Source organism: Blennius ocellaris, assembly GCF_963422515.1.
Source record: "Blennius ocellaris genome assembly, chromosome: 8".
Classification (NCBI taxonomy): Eukaryota; Metazoa; Chordata; class Actinopteri; order Blenniiformes; family Blenniidae; genus Blennius; species Blennius ocellaris.
This window is the reverse complement of record NC_137657.1, coordinates 19,524,799-19,543,412: the sequence shown is the minus strand read 5'-3', so window position 1 is coordinate 19,543,412 and position 18,614 is coordinate 19,524,799. Positions and strand designations below refer to the sequence as shown.

Genomic DNA, 18,614 nt, shown 5'->3' with positions numbered 1-18,614 from the left:
TTTATTTTATTTTATTTTATTTTATTTTATTTTATTTTATTTTATTTTATTTTATTTTATTTTATTTTATTTTATTTTATTTTATTTTTTTATTTTTTTATTTTTTTACTTATTTCTCCAATTTCTGATCAAGTCCAACCAAGGAAAAAGCTGTCTAAATCTAACCAGAGCTCCCAGTCACAAATCTAAAGAAAAGGAGTCAAATTGGTCTTAGAGGAGTAAGTGAGAAGCACATTTGACAAGGGCTTTAACACATATGTTGCTGTTTTTTGCAGCTGTTTTTCCTGACAGTAAAAACGTTATTCAGTGAATAGAAATTAGGCTGTAGTGACTGAAAAATGCTCTGAGAATTGTTCTTCGCATGATTTATATTATAGTAACACCTTCTGTTTGTTCAAGAGCCCATCCATCCAACCATCCATCCATCCATCCATCCATCCATCCATCCATCCATCCATCCATCCATCCATCCATCCATCCATCCATCCATCCATCCATCCATCTATTCAAGCTGAACTGAAGCAGGACCTTTATAATCTCTGTTTACTCATAGAGAACATTCAAATCTGACACAGAAAGGCCTTGATCGACACACTTCTCTTCTCTCTCTCTCAAGAATAATTCAATGTTATTCCCAGATAATGTTAAAATTGTATTACAGTTTGCACAAATATTTTGGCAAGCATCTTTAATATCTACTTATGAACATTGACAAACACAAGTCAGCACTAGTAGTACTTTGCAATTTTGTAATGGGAGGAAACTAGAATTTGGTGGTTGCACCAACTCTGACGGGAAATATTTAGCTCTACTAAATTGTCCACAACATTCATTATCATAATCACTAATTTTGGCTGCATGCTATTTAATGCTGCACAGGTAGGGGATGATGAGTTGGCTTTTTTTTTTAGACTTTCTCTAAAGAGTTTCTCTGCTGCTGGAGTGTGATGAAACTGAAGATCCAACATCATTTAGTAAATGTGGCAAGACTCTCACACTAAGCATTTGCTACAGTGGCAAATCTTTTCACTCTCAAATGGCACGTGATTAAAAATAACTACACTTTTGGCTGATTAGGTTTTCAAAGCTGACATTGTCTGGATTGATTTGGAACGATCACTTCATTGATCCATTATTGATTCATAGTTTGATTAGCGCGGCAATAATTTTTGTGCTTCTTCTGTAACATTGGCTGAAGAGGCTGAAAGGTAAATTGTACCAGTGTGCTAAATGTAAATGGGCTGCCACACACTGTTTATTGCATGACAGCACAGCGCTCCAGTGCCAAGACCCTGTCTAATGCGCTCCAGGCAGAATGTTTTTGATGCAGTTGCTGACCCGCTGGATCACCCGAGCCCCCTCCGCTGCCGTTGAGTTTTCCTGATTTACAAGTAAAGTACTGCAGAGACGGATACAGATTGTTGTACGAGAAGAAGGGTGCAACTTGGGAGGGGAGTGTAGAGGGAGACTAGGAGTGGGGATGGGGAGGTTGTACAGAGCCAATGAGAGCAATGGTGGTTTTACCAGAGGAGAGGGGAATATTGGGGAAAGGCAGGGAGTGACAGAAAGGCAGAAATGAAGAAGGATCAGTGTACAGGGAGAGGGGGAGGAGGTGGCAGGGAGGCAGACTGAGAAAGAGAGTAGTACTTGGAGAGGGGGAGTGGATGGCATGGAGTGAAAGGCAGGTTTCCAGGCCAGACTTGAGCTGCAGGAAATTATTTATGAGCCTGAACAAGATGATGCTTCAGCGCTGCCTATGATGAAAAATCTGTGTGCACGCTTGTGTGTGTGCGTGCAACGAAAATGATGTGTGAACAGTATTGCAGTGAGAGAAGCCAGGGGGCAGAAGGCAAGGCAGAGATCCCCCTCACACACACACACACACACGCACACACGCACACATGCACACATGCACACGGCAGTGGTGAGCCTATTAATGATTTATCACTATCTTCCACAAAGGAGAGGAGAACAGAGGGGGACTCTAAAGATAGTCATGGGTCCTACCCTTATGTCTGTAACACAGGATGACCAGTCCACACGCCTGAACTATCACACACACACACACACACACACACACACACACACACACACACACACACACACACACACACACACACACACACACACACACACACACACACACACACACACACACACACACACACACACACACTCATTACATAGGCTACTGTGAAGTAAAACCATGTACCAATAATGTGAAATTACAACTTTTGCTCACATTTTCTAAGATGTCTTCAATATTCTCTTTTTTTTAATTTTGCCGCTGAGGAAGGACATTCTTTAGGGACCAGGTAACCTCAATTGCTCGCCCGGAGAAAACGGCGAGAGCATGCATACTCCAAATAGACCCTCAACTTAGCTCAAGCAGAAGACTAACCACTACACCACCTACATGTGTAGCCTGTTTCATTTCACCTGAATGTCATTGATTCTGTATCAGATCTTCTTTTGTCTACTTTCTTTTCATTCTTTATTCTATTTACATTTAGTTGACATATTGCACCTTTCCATATCCGTCCTACCTTTTTATTTAGGTGTCCACTTGTTGCTTTTGGCCGTGATTTTGCTTTTGGCCGATGTGTGTGTGTGTGTGTGTGTGTGTGTGTGTGTGTGTGTGTGTGTGTGTGTGTGTGTGTGTGTGTGTGCGCGTGTGTGTGTGTGTGTGTGTGTGTGTGTGTGTGTGTGTGTGTGTGTGTGTGTGTGTGTGTTGTGCAGCCTTGGTAGTGTGTGCATCTCTGCCATAGGGGCTCATACAAGACCAGGTGCACTGGCTACTGAAGTACTTTAATTACAGAGGGAAACCACATCAGACATATGACACATGCACTCTTGCGTGCACAGGGCACACACAGTAAAGTAAAGGGATATATTTTTTATAATCTGTATGTCTTTCAACTCGAAACTCAGAGAACAGGTGCAAACATGTTTGGATATGAAACTAATCCACTGATCAACACTTAAAGGCTGGATTTTATTGCTCCGTGTCTGCCCAGCCTTTCAAGTATTTCATGTGAAAACAACTTGGTTCAAAGTCTGGGAATCTTTTTTGTCAGCCTCGAGCTGTATTGTGAGAGATTTTTGGTTTGACCCAGTTGTGAGGAACCTGGTGCGTTCTGCTGAAACCTGTTAGTTTGTAGTTTAGTTTAGTTTATTTGAGCTGTTTACGTTCATGTACTTACAGAAGTCAAGTTAAAGATTTTTTGATTAAAGTATCTTTTCACTTAGACATGACAACTATATAACACACAGCAAATCATCAATTGTGTTTTTAATGGATCATATATGTTTTACCGAAGTATGGTCAGGATTATCATTTATATATGACTACCATCAGTCATGACATACTGTACAATACAGTATGCCATTTAATTACATCTGACTGATCATAAGTGAAACTGTGAAACTATTACATATTCTCTAAACTTCAGCTTTTACCTTTTTGTCAAGGTTAGGGAATACTAATATTTGAGTCATGCCTCTGAGCATGATTTGAAATGGGGTAATGCCTGCTTATCGCATTGAGTAGACCGCTGTAAAGAGTTTCAGCTCTTGTGTTAAATATTGCTGGTGCTGCTTCTTTGAGTGATTCAATACATAATATTGTGTGTTAAACTTGTTTTGGAAGATTGTATTGGCCAGTACACGTTAGAAAACCTTACAACTTTGGTTGGTGAAAGAGCAGAACTTCTCAAAATTGTTGATGCCATTGTGACTGTTGTTTTGCATCATTTTGCTGTTTGTTTCAGGTTATAATGACTCAAATTATGACTTAGAATATACTCATATTATTCCATATTGTATTTTCATGTTTATTTTGTGAAACAATGTTTTCTACCAGTAACCATAGTAGCCTGTTTATGTAATGATAGACTGGTGCTTGAATTATAAGAAGCGAGACACCACCACAATTCTAAAGTAGAATTTCCACGCTGTCATGTGAAATTAAAGATAATTATTAGATTTTCGTGAACTTGGCAGAGACTTGTAATGAAACAATATACGTTGACCTCATTGCCAAGTTACGAGGAGAATGACTATAAAAAAAAAAGATTTTTAATTTCCTTAAAATTCCCTTTCTGGGGATGTGAGGTTGAACATGAAGCGTTATAATGAGTGTGCTTCTTGGATGAACTTGTTCCTCATACTGGGAGACATGATAATGAGATTAACTTACTCTTCCCTCTCCCACTCTCTCCTGTATTTCTCTCTGCATCATAATGATGGGATTTCTTGCATGAGCTACTTGTTCCTAACCACGTGTAAAGATCTCTCTCTCTCTCTCTCTCTCTCTCTCTCTCTCTCTCTCTCTCCCCCTACCCCCACCCCCCTTTCCCTGTGTAGTTCCTGGCAGGGCTACAGTCTATTAAACACACAGACAGTGGGTGCTCCCCCGTGGGCTCATTAGTGAGCTGGCCCGCATGGCCTGGGGAATGCTGGAACAGACCATTCCACGAGTTCCCGGAGGGGTGCCAGAGGATTCATTATGCTGTCGTTCAGCGTAGTCCCTTGGTGTTGAATACACAATGTGATGTCCTATATTGGATTAATGGGTTCTTATTTAAGTTATCAGTTCAGATTAGAGTTCCCTTGTGTTTGGCAATGTTACATCCGTAGACTGTATAATGTGAAATAACCACTAAACACAGAAAGCTGAAGATTGATGCCTTATTGAATGCCAAAAATACATCTGTGTATCCATTTGAGAATCACCATTTTGCTAAGTGCTAAAGTTCAACTTTTTTTTAGACTCAAGGGTTCCTCTGGATGGCAGGATATTTTGGGCTAGCATTGCATAATGCATGAATTAAAGCAGATGGTGTGAATATTGTTTTTAGACTAGATATGTCACCTGAACGTATAAACACATGAACTCGCAATCTGCTCATACCAGCACAGTGAATTCTGTCAGTTTGTCGTAAAGAATTGTTGTTAAATGCTTATGGCAGTAGTGTTAACAGTTACACTGGCAGTAAAAAAATAACTGCCTTTATATTGCTCAATTCCCATCTGCTGTCAGTAATTAACATAAACTCTGTATTTTTGGCCCACAGTACGGCTGTCTTAAACATACTGAGTAGAAAATAGAGATGATGTGGTGCTTGCCATCATTGGGCATACATAAACATAAACACGATGGACATGACTGTGTAGTTCCAGCTGCATGATGTTTGTTGAAGGAACAAAGCCAAACAACTTTACAGGCAGTTAATAGGATTGGAAAAAAATGTTGTATTCTGTCACACATGTATTGTTCCTAAGTCCCCAATTTCTATACAGTTTTATACACAATTAATTAACACAATTAAGTGTTCTATTTTTTTTTTTTTTAAAGCTATCTACGGTACTTCTGAATTTCCATGATGAACTGCCTCCGTGAAATGACATTTCAGCTATTAACATAAAGCTTTAACACACAATATGGCTAACTGTGTTTTATGAATAGACTCCATTGTATCTCATATCTAGGGAGAGTAGCGTCTGACTGATGTAACACAGTGAAACACAATAATAACCTGACAGAGGCAATCACTTCTGTTCTACTTCCTGTCTTTCTCCACAATGACTTTCCTGGAGAAACTAATTTCCTCAGCCACTGAGATTTCATTAGGCAGGTCCCATTGTCTGAGCACAAACAACTATTCTCAACTGAGGCAAAGGTGTGTGGGCATACAGTATACACATAGACACACCCAAACATTTGCACACTCTTTTCCGGACTCACATCAGTGCACTCATGCACACACACACAGCCTTGCTTCCCTTTTTATATTGAAGTGATGTTGAGAGGTAATCTAATTTCCAATTTGTTAATGCATTAGTTTTTATTACATTGCCACCATTTGCTCTTTCACACGCTAACTCATCTAACTCTCAGTTTGTAACCAAACAATGAACCAGAATTATGGTGTTGTGATGAGACTGAGTTTTTTTTTTTAAAGTGAATTGGTATTGCACGATCCCCTCACAGTGAGGCAATCCCAAGTTTGAGTCCGGTTGGGGGCCTTTTCATCTCGTTTGTATGTTGTCTCTGTGCATTTACCAGGCTCTCTCCAGGTACTCAGATTCATGTCCACATCCCAGAAACATGTGTTTGACATTACCTGGCCACAAGTTCCCAGTCGATGTGATTTTGATTCCAATCACTGTGCTTTTCTGTTATGAAACATGTGAAACATTACACTGGGGGGGCAAAACATCCTGTTTTTCCTGGAACATCATCTTGTCACATCCTGTTTTGTGTGCATGTGTGTGTGTGTGTGTGTATGTGTGTGTGCGTGTATGTGTGTGTTTTTTTTAAATCCACAACAATGTGAGGTTTTCAAAACTTTTCAAACTGTTAAGCATGTAGTCAAACTTAGTGGCTCTCTGCACATAATACTACGGTACTTTGTTGTGTGTGACATAAATTGATTGAACTTAAACTATGATTTAAAGAGTTGCAAGTCCTTGAATTGACAAACATAGCAGACATCCAGCAACTGGCTGTTCCTAAAATGTATTAAATGTACTATCACACTGTGGCTGGTGTTCACAGAACTCTGGCCTCGTTCATCTAAACAATATGCAAAGCAGGGTCATTGAAGTCAGTGTCAATGTGGTGGTGTTTTATCTGGTTTCCCAAACTGATTTGACCATCTGTCTGGATTCTATTAGTTTTTGCTTATGCTTGGACTGGTGAACTAGACAATTGCATTTTCATTGTAGTCAGTAGTTATTTTATCTGTTGTAGCCAATATCATTGTTTTCATAAAGAAGAAACACCCCAAATGGATCATTTGTATTGATTTTCCTCCTGTGTTTTGGTTACCGTAATTGTGTTTGTGTTTGTGTGTCTGTCTCACAGGATGATCCCATAGTTCATCATATGGCTGCAAAAGCTGTAGAGAACATTGCCACAACTGTGTCTGATCCCTTCCACAGTCTGCTTACCACAGAACTTGGCTCGGCCCTGTGGTACCTGTTTACTCACTCCAACGTGGAGGCTGTCAGAGTCACGGCCATTTCTGTAAGTTCATACGCTCTCACACGTTTACACACGCATGAGCTTAAATTAGTTTTGGGACCTGATTACGGTAATATGATTTTTTTTTTTTACGATTCAATAATCAGGGGCATGTAATTGCATTTATTACACAAATAACCACATTTGAATCATCAGATCTCAGAATTTGTTAAAAGAAGCAGGACTTTTTAATCCACACACTCTTTGGTAGATGAAGGAATGGCATAATAATTCATGTTCATTGATTGATATCTTGTAAACTTCCAATGCCAACAAAACAATTTTGTGTTCTTTAAGTTAAAAAACAAACAAACAAAGAAACCTAACTAGGGCTAACATTAACATCAGCTCTGTCTTCTGTTCGAGCAGGTACTGAGATGACACTCAAATATTGAATTGCTTCAGTGGTATGCAAATACGCTTATCCACACTTCGATCCAACAGTATTTTGGATTGAAACTTTTCCATCCATCTCACTTTTTTTCATGCCTCACATTCATTAACCTGCTACTGTGCTTAGCTGCCTTGCACATATGATGTCACCGGTACACTGGTAATGGAAAAGAACTTGCTTGGGTGCACTACATGCTCAGAATGTAAAAAAATAAAGCACAATAAAGACACAATTTTTTCTGTAATTATGGATGGACACAAAAGCCCTTGTGTAAATAGATATAAGATCAACTGCTTTATGTTCTGCAAACACTCACAGCTCCAACACTTTGGCATTAAAAAGGAAACTGTTTTCACGAACTGATAAGAAAACTGTTTTTCACAAATATCACACAAGATTAAAGCAATGGAATTAGAGTTTCCTGGTCTGCTGGTACACTCTGACTACATCCATTGACCAATCATACATAATTAAATGAATAATGCAGAAAAGGGAAATTTAGAATTCCTTTTTAAAAATGTGGTAGCTCCCCTCAGCTGTATCTCCTATATCTTAATGGATAAAGATGAAGAGCATACAATGAGGCCAAATCAACATCCACTTGTCAGACTCTAAATCAAATACATTTCTTTGTTCCTGGCTCTGTGGTTTGAATTACTAAAACATTTGTCGGTCTTTCACCATTCCTATTATATATGTTAGAAAGATTCTCCTCTTAAACCCCTAACCATTATTGACTTTAAAAAGGACTGGGATCACAATTCATGGATGACAGATATGTCCACAGCGTGTGCATCTGTGTTTGTTTTTCCAGGCTCTTTCTAGGTTAACCCGGGTGGTCCCAGCAGTCTTCTTGACAATAATTGACACCTGTGGCCCTGCGAGCATCTTAGAGGTCATAGGTAGAGCAGGGGCCAGGGTGCAGCAGCACCTGCTCACTGCTGTGGCCGCTGCCCTGCTCACGTCACGGGTCCAAACACATCGCTTCACTCAGAGCAAGGTACGTATAAACACTCAAAAACACTTGCATGTGGAAAAAAAATTACTAATCAAACTATTTTGCTGTTTTAATGCAGTATTTAGCTGATATGAACACTGCAGTATTTGATAGACATTTGGTTGGAAACATCACTACTGTGTACTGTTTTGATTTTTAGAGCAAACGTGAGGCGTTTCCTAATGAGGAGGTTTTCATACTGTGTGCAAAGGATAAAATCACTTCTGGATAACTACACAGCAACATGAAGAAACAAACAAATCTTACCTTAAACTCTTGCAATCTTACTGTTGTGCTATCTCTATTTTACCCCCTCTTCCACACAGTTCATGAACTACGGCTGAACTCTGCATGAACTAATTTGTCAGGAATTGCTTATTTAATTTTTCATAAGACAGCCCATCTTGTGTGTATGTGATGTGCTAATCTTAGTAAGGCAGAGGGGCTGAAATTGATTTGAAGGTTTGTAACTTGGAGTCTAGCATTGGTAATTGACTCTGAACTGAATTTATTTGCATTGAGCATTTCCAATTTAACACCAGAATACAAACTTAGTACTTCAACTCTGCTCTAATTATACACTGATATGCATCCCCCCCCCCCCCCACCACACACACACACACACACACACACACACACACACACACACAACACATATACACACAGTTCTGTGTAAACAAACTCTTGCACTGTCTGTCTTTGTGCCAGGGGAGTGTGTGTGTGTGTGTGTGTGTGTGTGTGTATGTGTGTGTGTGTGTGTGTGTGTGTGTGTGTGTGTGTGTGTGCGTGCGTGCGTGCGTGCGTGCGTGCGTGCGTGCGTGCACCATCGCAGACTCCCAATTTGTTGAGTGTGTCGGTATCTGGGCTAATTGGCTGAATGAACACACTGCAGCCTTCTACTTCAGCAAAGCATCATGGGTAGTGGGGAGGGACTTATCAGCAAGGCACACACTGCAGGGCTTTGAAATTAATTAACTTGGTGTGTCACTCCATAAACACACACGCATGTACGTGCTTTCACACAGCCGTCAGGGACACACACTTTCAGTCGTGTGGCGCTGGTGATAATGATAATGGTAATGAATGTTGGTTGGTCAAATTTTTTTTCCTCCAACCGGTTACTGCTGCTGAGTGAACGGCAGCCTGAAGTAGCTCTAGGCATACGAGTTTGTGAATGTGTGTGTGCATATTAAGTGTTGACGTGGAGTCTGAGCTGATTAGGTTTTAGTCTGTCTGTTCATGGATTTTCAGAAAGTTATGTATGAATTTGAATACTGCTCAGAAGCTGGCAATTTATGAATATTCTCATATAGAATGGTGTCGCAATTCAGCGTCAGCTACTAACCTAAAATCCACTTTTTGGGGACAGTGGGACTAAACTGCGGGGCGAAACTGGAGTAGCTTGAGAAAACCCACACACACTTACAAACTCCACACAGACACACAGGCATGTTTGGTTTAAGATTGTATCGTTTGAGATAACTATGTTGTCCTTACATGTTTGCGTCGAAAGGAAGACAATAAAGCTTATCATGCCTTGAATTACAGTATGTTGCGTCATGTTAGAAGTCGACTCCATTAGCTGATTCCTTACATTACATTGTACACCTGCAGAATAAATCTCAGTAAATCTTTCACTTCTCTCATTCACAAGTTTGCATTTGACAGGAATTGGTGTTAAAGGTGCTGCGCGTTCTGGAGAGTCCATCCACGGTAACAAGAGCTAAAGCCCTGCTGCTGCTACTGCTCCTCATACAGGACAACACACACACTCTGCTTTACTGCTGTCATCAAAGGTAAATGCAACATTCACTTACAAATAATGTGTGCCTTTCAGGAAAACAAAGGGGGAAAAAAAAGGTTTTCATATGAGGTAACAACTGGAATTGTTGGAATTGCAACTGGCATGTTAAACTGATTGAATTTCATGTGTTGTGTCATCGTAAAAAAAAAAAAATGGAGTTAGAAATAAACTGAAATTCTCTTCAAGGCACTATGACAAGCATTGTGATTTGACTGTAAATGTGAGCTCCTCAGTAGAAACTGAACATTAGCGTGACCTATCTAGAACAGCCGGAGCTCTGCGAGGTATTGTGATAACCAGATGCAAGGATGCTGCAAGTTTGAAAAATGATTTCATTTTGTCAATTAGAGCCACACTCTGCTTAATTGTACGGTGTTGCACCATGGTGATAATACGTGTATCCTGCTCGAGGGTGATGCGCCTCTCTTAACTTTGTACATTTCTCCATGCACCCTCCTACTGTCGAACCGTGCTCAAGTTTAGACCCGTGAAGCTCAGTGTTCACTCAGCCTGTCAGACCACTGGCTAATTAGTTTCTCTGGAATGTAGTTGCCTCATGTTCACACACAGACTGAACTGTCAGACAACAAACAAGTAGCATTTGTGAATTTCATTTCAGGGTGGGATTTCCCTTTAATTATTTAGCTGTATGCAGCATGAGACTATGTTGCCTTACTCAGCCACACCAAAACAAAAGCTACATTTCCTCTACAGTATCGTGGTGCAAATTAAAAAAAAAAACTAAAAGAAAAAGTCTTAGTCTTGAAAGCTGTAATGCTAATTTGATGGAAACTAGTACACTAATGCACAGCTTTGTGGAGATACTTTGACAGCTACTGTTGGTAAATTAAGAAATATGATGTGGCGTGAAGCATCTGCTAAACAGTTAGCTGGTTCGAGAGTCAAGCCATTCTGTCACATGGGTTAAACCAATTGCACTAATTGTATAATTTACATGTGAGAAACATGTTTTGATGTTCAGACTGTTTCGGGGGATTCCAAACCATGCTACCACTCAGCAGCTGCTCATTTCTTGATTAGAAAACATCAAGACTTTTCACAAGCCCTATCTTGTTTATATACAACACACCAAAAATATGTATTCATTCATAGGTTAGACTGAACGCCAATAAAAGAAAAGCAACATTTGATTGACTAAATGTGCACTACTAGTACTACTACTACTGCCTCATTAAATAATTAAACCAACAAATCTTGCCATGCATGCTTCCAAGGAGTGATTTATCTTGAATCAGATGTTTCCTATTCTGATGCAAGCACTTTTTGAATATAGTTCAACTGAGTTATCTGCTATCTAAAGCAAGAAAGGAGACTTCCTTCGTGAAAATGCTGCCTGGGGTTGTTGGCAGTGCGGTTGTACTCTGGGTAACCTTTGTGTTAACTAGCACAGGAGCTGTGGGAATGATAATATAAATGTATGTACCCAAGCTCTTTAATTTATGCTGCTGTATGTTGTAACTTTACAGCAACTTCAAATGGTTCATTTATTGGTTGCCCTGCAATTCACCCCACAATGCAGCCGTCAACTTTATATATATGTAAAGTTTATATACGTGTGTGTGTGTGTGTGTGTGTGAGTGTGTGTGTGTGTGTGTGTGTGTGTGTGTGTGTGTGTGTGTGTGTGTGTGTGTGTGTGTGTGTGTGTGTGTGTGTGTGTGTGTGTGTGTGTGTGTGTGTGTGTGCGTGCGTGCGTGTGTGTTTGTGTTCATATACATTTCATATAAACCCAGTTAGCATTTCACTTTGAAATAAATGCCCCAGAGTACTGACATATGGATCCGTATGACCCTCCATGTGGCTGTCTCTCTTCTCCCTCTTTCTTTTATTGCCAATTTAGTTTTTTGTTGTTGTTTTTTTTTCTTTTTTCATTGAGATCTTTTTTTTTCTCTTTCACTGATATTGTTCCTTGACATTTCATACATGTGAATGGACAGACACACCTCTTTATAAAAGAGCATGATTGGGGTTATTTGGAATGGGGATTTATGACACTGTGAGAATAATTCCCCCTTGTTTTTATATTTTTTAATCTGAGAAAACATAAATGATTAACTAAAGTGCTAATCTGATTACGCCACCTAATTATCTTTCACTGAAACAATGGGTAATTTTGTTTTCCATTATTGTAGAATCAAAGCTTAAGTAATAAGAACGTTTCTTCAATTAGTAATGCAATACATTACATTACAATATTTAAGTGTCAGTCATATATGCAGTGGATCCATAATGACAAGCATTTGCGTCCTCCAACTTGTAATTGTGAAAAAACATGTATTTTGCATGAAAATCCACCACACTGATGTGTTTTGGGAATGCAGCATTATGGATAGTAATTGTGTTGCGATGTATAAATGAGATAACTACACTTTTTTCTGCTAGAAATAGTTTAATCAAATTGAATGCTAGGATTGGTATTATTGTTTTTATGACCAATATATTTAAAAAAAGATTCTTATTTTCATGTTTATGGATTTTTGCTCGTATGCCAAAAATTGGTATAAGTGCAGTTTGACTGTAATCGTCCAGTCTTTTTCACTCCAGTAAAAATAATACAACACACACACACACACACACACACACACACACACACACACACACACACACACACACACACACACACACACACACACACACACACACACACACACACACACACACACACACACACGTATTCTCCAGTGCAACTGTCCTCTCACTTGCTCTCCCTCTGTTCACTGAGTTAGAGCTGTCAGAGTTGACCTGCCTGTCTCTCTCCCACTGAGCATCCTGCATGATTCAACCGCACGCACGCACACACAGGCCTTTTCCTCAGTCTTGCTCTCACTGTGGCACATTGTGTTTAATTAGCTCCTCTGTACCATATAAGTAAGTGTGTGTGATTTTTTTCCCCCCCTCTTCATGAAATACACTTGCACAGGTCTCAGTGAGGAGGATTGCCATTGGGAGAGAAATGTGATGGCTTTCAACAGATTCAGTCACATGCACACACACAGTGGGCCACTTGTAGGTCAGCAGTGTGTGAGTACTTGGTGAATCTCCCACAGTGACTGGCAGAGAGGTGGCAAGTTTGTCTCTCTTTATTTAGCAGTCTGGAAAAATGACCGCACGGTTTGGACAGTGGCCTGGTTCACCACTTTGGTTCAAACTGAAGTCTCTGTTAAACTTCTTAATTTATTGTAATACATTGTTCCCCTTTCCTCATTGTTGATCGAAATTTCTAATTTTGAGCACCATTTGTAAACTGGGTTTTGACATGACGAGGACACCCCTTTCTGTGAGCATTTTCTTTATTCCTTGTTTTATTTATTTTTGTATAGAAATGACCAAATCCATTCTCCTATAATCCTTCATTATCAATTTACCATACGTCTCATCACGAAAGTTATTCTCATGTGAATTAACTCGTGTTAACAGACTTGTATTTATTTTTTAATGGGCTAATTGGATCCAAACTAAAAATTAAAAAAAAATGTGTTTGGGTTTGAAAAAGAAAAATTGGCTTTCATTTAATGAAATAAAAGTCAACATGAGCCATATATTACATGGGGTTTTGTTTTAGCCAGAAGAACTAAATCTCATGCTCTCAATAAAAAAAAAAAAATTGACTGCTGTTGACTCATAGGTTGTTCACGAACTGCACAGTCACTGCTTGAGTTATGAAATTAAATTAAATCAAATGCCACTGCATTACCATTCCGGGAAGGCCGGATTTGGAATAAATGCTGGCCTCCAGGTTTGCTATCAATTTAAAGCTCCAAACTGCTGTATAGCTCTCTTACTTTGATGACACTAACCAGGTCATTTCAAAGTGACTTCGTGGAAAGGTTCTTGCTTGCAAACTTTGGAGACAACCGTTTTTGCAACCAGTCTATACATGAATGAATGAATTTAATCAACAAGTTGTATGTCTTTCTCAATGAAGGCCCAAGGTTATACTGGGACTCAATTTAAATGCACAAACTAATGGCAAGGTTTGTTTGTTTGTTTGTTTTTTTCTTTTTGTTTCAAACATGTAGCATAAATTTAAGTAAAATGAGAGTAATCTGAAACACTGGACAGTATAGTAACAGTAACAGTAACAGTGCAAGGTTGGATTTTCTCCAACTGTGCAGCTTGAATGCTAATTTCTTTATTTAACATTATGAGGAAAAATACTGAATTTGTAATTCCCTTTGCTCCCACTCTACAGCGTGGAATCAATATTTGTTAACTAATATGACCTCTCTGAAATCCTGCATGGGTCTGCATTCGTTCGTCCTTCGTCCGTGTGTGTGTGCGTGTGTGTGTCTGTGCGTGTGTGTGTGTGTGTGTGTGTGTGTGTGTGTGTGTGTGTGTGTGTGTGTGTGTGTGTGTGTGTGTGTGTGTGTGTGTGTGTGTGTGTGTGTGTGTGTGTGTGTGTGTGTGCGTGCACTGCTCCACACATGTGGGTGTGTTTGAGTGTTGTAATGAATGTCAGTTAGTGGTGGTAACCTTTCCTCCTTGCTCTGGATTTGCGAATAGAATAATATTGATTACTGTTCAATAGACACGGGAGAGTGAGAATAAAACTGTCTCTCTTGCTCCTGGATGACCCTTTTGTTCCTTATTTTCATACTTCTTGTTAAGAATTGTATAGCTCAATAACAATTACCTCTTAATTTGTTTGCAAAATCTAACTGTTTAAATGTTAATCGTTTAGTTGATACTGCCAAACATTTCAAACTGAGTGCAGCTGAAATACGCATGCTGAGATCTAACAGCAGTGCAACAAACGGATAAAACTGGGTTGTCTATTTGTAGCAGTGTAATGGAAAACATTTTTTTTGTATGTGTGTCCTTTCTGCCCAGGCTTGTAATGTACTTGGAGAGAGATCTACGCAAAGCCACTCCTCTAAGAGAGAATCCCGGCCAATCAGCATACCTGTCTCAATGTCTGGACTTAGCCGTTGCATATCTGAGCAGCACTGCGCCAGTTATAATGGGTAAACTAAGAAACTAATGCACATCTATTGAAAAAGGGTTCTGTTTTTTTTTTTTTAAATGTATTTTGTGTTCAGATATGAAATTAGTTCCCTTTTTTTTGTGGTATAAATTATAATGTTGTCATTTATTTTTTGTTGGCCCTACTACATATATATTTCACTCAGATGACTTCCTGTTGCCATCTTGTTTCACTAGAGGATACCTTAAGTACATTACAAGCCGTGATTGGAAGGAAACACCCATCGACAGCTCAAAGCAGACAGCTTAAACAAACACTGCCGACATTGTCCGTGGTGCTGGGACTTTGTTCATCTCAGGTAACGGCAACCAAAATCATTTTGACTCAAATGTCTACCTTTTTGTCTCCCAAGTTTTCACAATATACTAAATTGTGTCTTAAACAACAAACCATCCCTATCGTGACACATTGAATTTCCAACAGAAACCAATGAAGCCTTTGTATCCCCTTTGAGAGGTGCAAAGTTGATACAGAGATGTATCGCCCTGTTAGCATTACAGTACCGTGTATGAACTTTCTTGAACAACTCATGAGCAGCTGATAACTGTTGCACTTTCCAATAAAAAAATTAAAAAGCATTGAATTAATTTGCCCACCCAACAATATCTACACGAATTAGCTCATAAAGTGGTCCGATGTTTAAACATCAAGCTTTCAGATTCATTGTCTACAAATCTGGTCAAAGTATCCACTATCATCTCTTTCATGGTTTTATTCACTGACACATTTCTGTCTGCTGGCATCGTTCCATCTTGTCAAAGCTAATGGGCAATGACCTGCCATTTATACCATGTCGCTATTAAAAGGAAATGTTCAATAAACATCTTTTTACTTTTTTATTGTCCCATTACTCAGTTTCTGTGTCACCTTCTCTCACCTGATAGGCCTTTCGATGTCAAATCGTGACTGAGGACTTTCTGACTCAGATTGGATCCCTGCTGGTACGTGCTCATGACTCAGCATCCCAACCATCATGTTAAAGCTTTGTCAGATTAATGAAAAACAAAAGCAAAGTTTTGTTTCGTTTTCATCAGTGGATTCATGGATATAAATTAATTCCATGAGTCAAACATTCTACAAACATCCCAGCAAATTCAAGCAATTGAAACAGCTGACATTAGACCAAATGTTTTCCATTGCAATCTTGTCAGTGTGTGCTTTACAAATAGAAAAATGTATCTGAAATAAAAACCATCCAGATTATTTTTGAACTGATTATATTTGAACTGCTACATATTTTTCTTGTTCAGGCTCTGTGCTAAAAAAAAAAAAAAGTGTACAAAATGCCGTAGTGCTTAGCAAATAGACATTTACATGAATATCTTTATATTCTCTCTATTCAATTTGGAGTAACAAACATTCTAATATTTTTGATGGTGTTCTCTGAGCCCTTTATTGCTATCCCTTCCTTTCAAATAATCTCTAACCTGAGAGCAAGATGTATTTATCAGGTTATCCACCAGATTTGCTGATGTTTTTGGGGGGGATTTATTTTACTTATGCAATCTATAATTTCTCTTTATGCCAGAACTGCATTGTTTCTGTAGAGTCAGACGAAACAAATATAACCAGTGCTGTTGGTGAGTAAACTGTTATTGTTGTTTTCACTGCAATGATCATTTTCCAAACAAACCATGGTGAATTTTTCTCTGTGGTTAGTGTGTTTCTGCTATACATATGTTATGCAACTTAAGACTTAAATGCTTTTTGATTCTCCATTAGGCGCCGCAACATGTGAAGAGTTGATAAGAACGACTCTGTCCATTGTGGAGCTCCTGAGTCAGCACCACGCTGTCATCACGCCATATAATCATGTTGTAAGTATGCACGCAAACACGTCAGCCATTGTGCTTTGCGTCTGATTCACTGTCATCGATGCGATGATGCACTGCCTATATGTTTGAGTGTCTATCGGTCTGCCTCTGTGTCGAACTGGCTGTCTGACTGACTGCCTGTCTGCTGAGAGTTTAGTAAAGCAATATAGGACAGGTATCTTGTGATATTCAACAAATGTCAGCACATTACCTCTGACGGGAGTTTGGAGACAACCTGTCATCATCCTGATATTCTCTTGCACTTCTGCAACTGTCAGATTGTCAACATAGATTGTTTCTCTTTTCCCATTTCGAAAACAAAAGTGCAATGCCCATATAACTTTGATTGGGTAGGAAATTCGCAGAGAATAATTTTAAGACATTTAGAATAAAATGGAAGGGTGACTCTTGATATTCAGCGTGCCTCTTCCAGTCTAGTAAAGTTTGGTGATCAGAAAACAGATGGTCAACTTGTAGGCTATCAGACGAGACACTAATCAACTATTGAACCAACAGAACTGTGTGTGTGTGTGTGTGTGTGTGTGTGTGTGTGTGTGTGTGTGTGTGTGTGTGTGTGTGTGTGTGTGTGTGTGTGTGTGTGTGTGTGTGTGTGTGTGTGTGTGTGTGAGCATACATGGATGTACATGGGAAAGGACAATGAGATTGTGTTTAATGACTATTGACGCATGGAAGTAGAGGATTGCAGGAGGCAGACCGGCCGGAGGGAAAGAAAAGAAAACAGATGAGGAATAGAAGACGAGGCAGGAGCAAAGAGAAGACTTGCTGCTACTGACAGTCAATAACACAGGAAGACACTTTAATTACCCAAGTCAGCTCAGATTAACTTTTATTGCCCGTTGGACAAGGACATGTTTCAGGTAGTTTACGTCTTGGAATCTTAATAAAGCAAGAAGTTTTCTGTCTGGATTGTCACCATACGTCTCTGAGTTCACTGAAGTAATTTTATAATGTCATTTGTGACTTTTGTATTTAACTGACTAACGAATTTGAGTATTTCAACTTTGTTTATGTGAAGAGAATTCAGAATAGAAAGGAATTCACTCGGACTTGCTGTCGATTAAAAGTCTTTAAGCTGCCAGGTGGGAGACCATTGTTAACTTTTTGTTGAGCGCAGATACTAGTGAGCTCTGCAAGTGCATCGTCAAACACATATCTGTCATTATTCATGATATTATTGCTTGAAATATGCACTTTAGAATCAGGATTGAATTGTCCTTGTTTAAAAACAGGAACATGTTTATCAGCTCAAGTAGGCAGTTCAAGACGAAGACTCAATATGGCTCCTTTGTGGTATTAGATGTTTTTTGTCTTATTTGTTGACATTTTGAGAATGCATCTGCATTTAGGATATGACTGTACTTTTTTCTTTTTTCATTTAGTTTTCGCTCATTTTAAAGCCATTTTATGTACAATATACCCCCCCCAAGAATACTGATGCACAGTTTTATCCATTCATAAGTTCATGCACCCATACATCAATCTATCCATAAATCCAATCATCCATACATTTATTCTTGCTACCTGCTTTACTCAGAGTAGTACTGGAGGTTAATCC

At 39.1% G+C, this 18,614-nt stretch overlaps 1 protein-coding gene across 1 annotated transcript in view; it reads left to right on the top strand.

Annotated features, from left to right (window-relative positions):
- ulk4 (unc-51 like kinase 4) overlaps positions 1 to 18,614 on the top strand; it is a gene marked incomplete at its 5' end in the record, with an annotated part of 69,542 nt that overhangs the window by 18,713 nt on the left and 32,215 nt on the right. The window contains 8 exons of the mRNA XM_080500531.1: positions 6,869 to 7,030; positions 8,236 to 8,421; positions 10,087 to 10,214; positions 15,071 to 15,204; positions 15,401 to 15,522; positions 16,109 to 16,165; positions 16,753 to 16,804; positions 16,947 to 17,041. Coding sequence (XP_080356657.1) covers positions 6,869 to 7,030; positions 8,236 to 8,421; positions 10,087 to 10,214; positions 15,071 to 15,204; positions 15,401 to 15,522; positions 16,109 to 16,165; positions 16,753 to 16,804; positions 16,947 to 17,041 — 936 coding nt within the window. The remainder of the gene's footprint in view (positions 1 to 6,868; positions 7,031 to 8,235; positions 8,422 to 10,086; positions 10,215 to 15,070; positions 15,205 to 15,400; positions 15,523 to 16,108; positions 16,166 to 16,752; positions 16,805 to 16,946; positions 17,042 to 18,614) is intronic.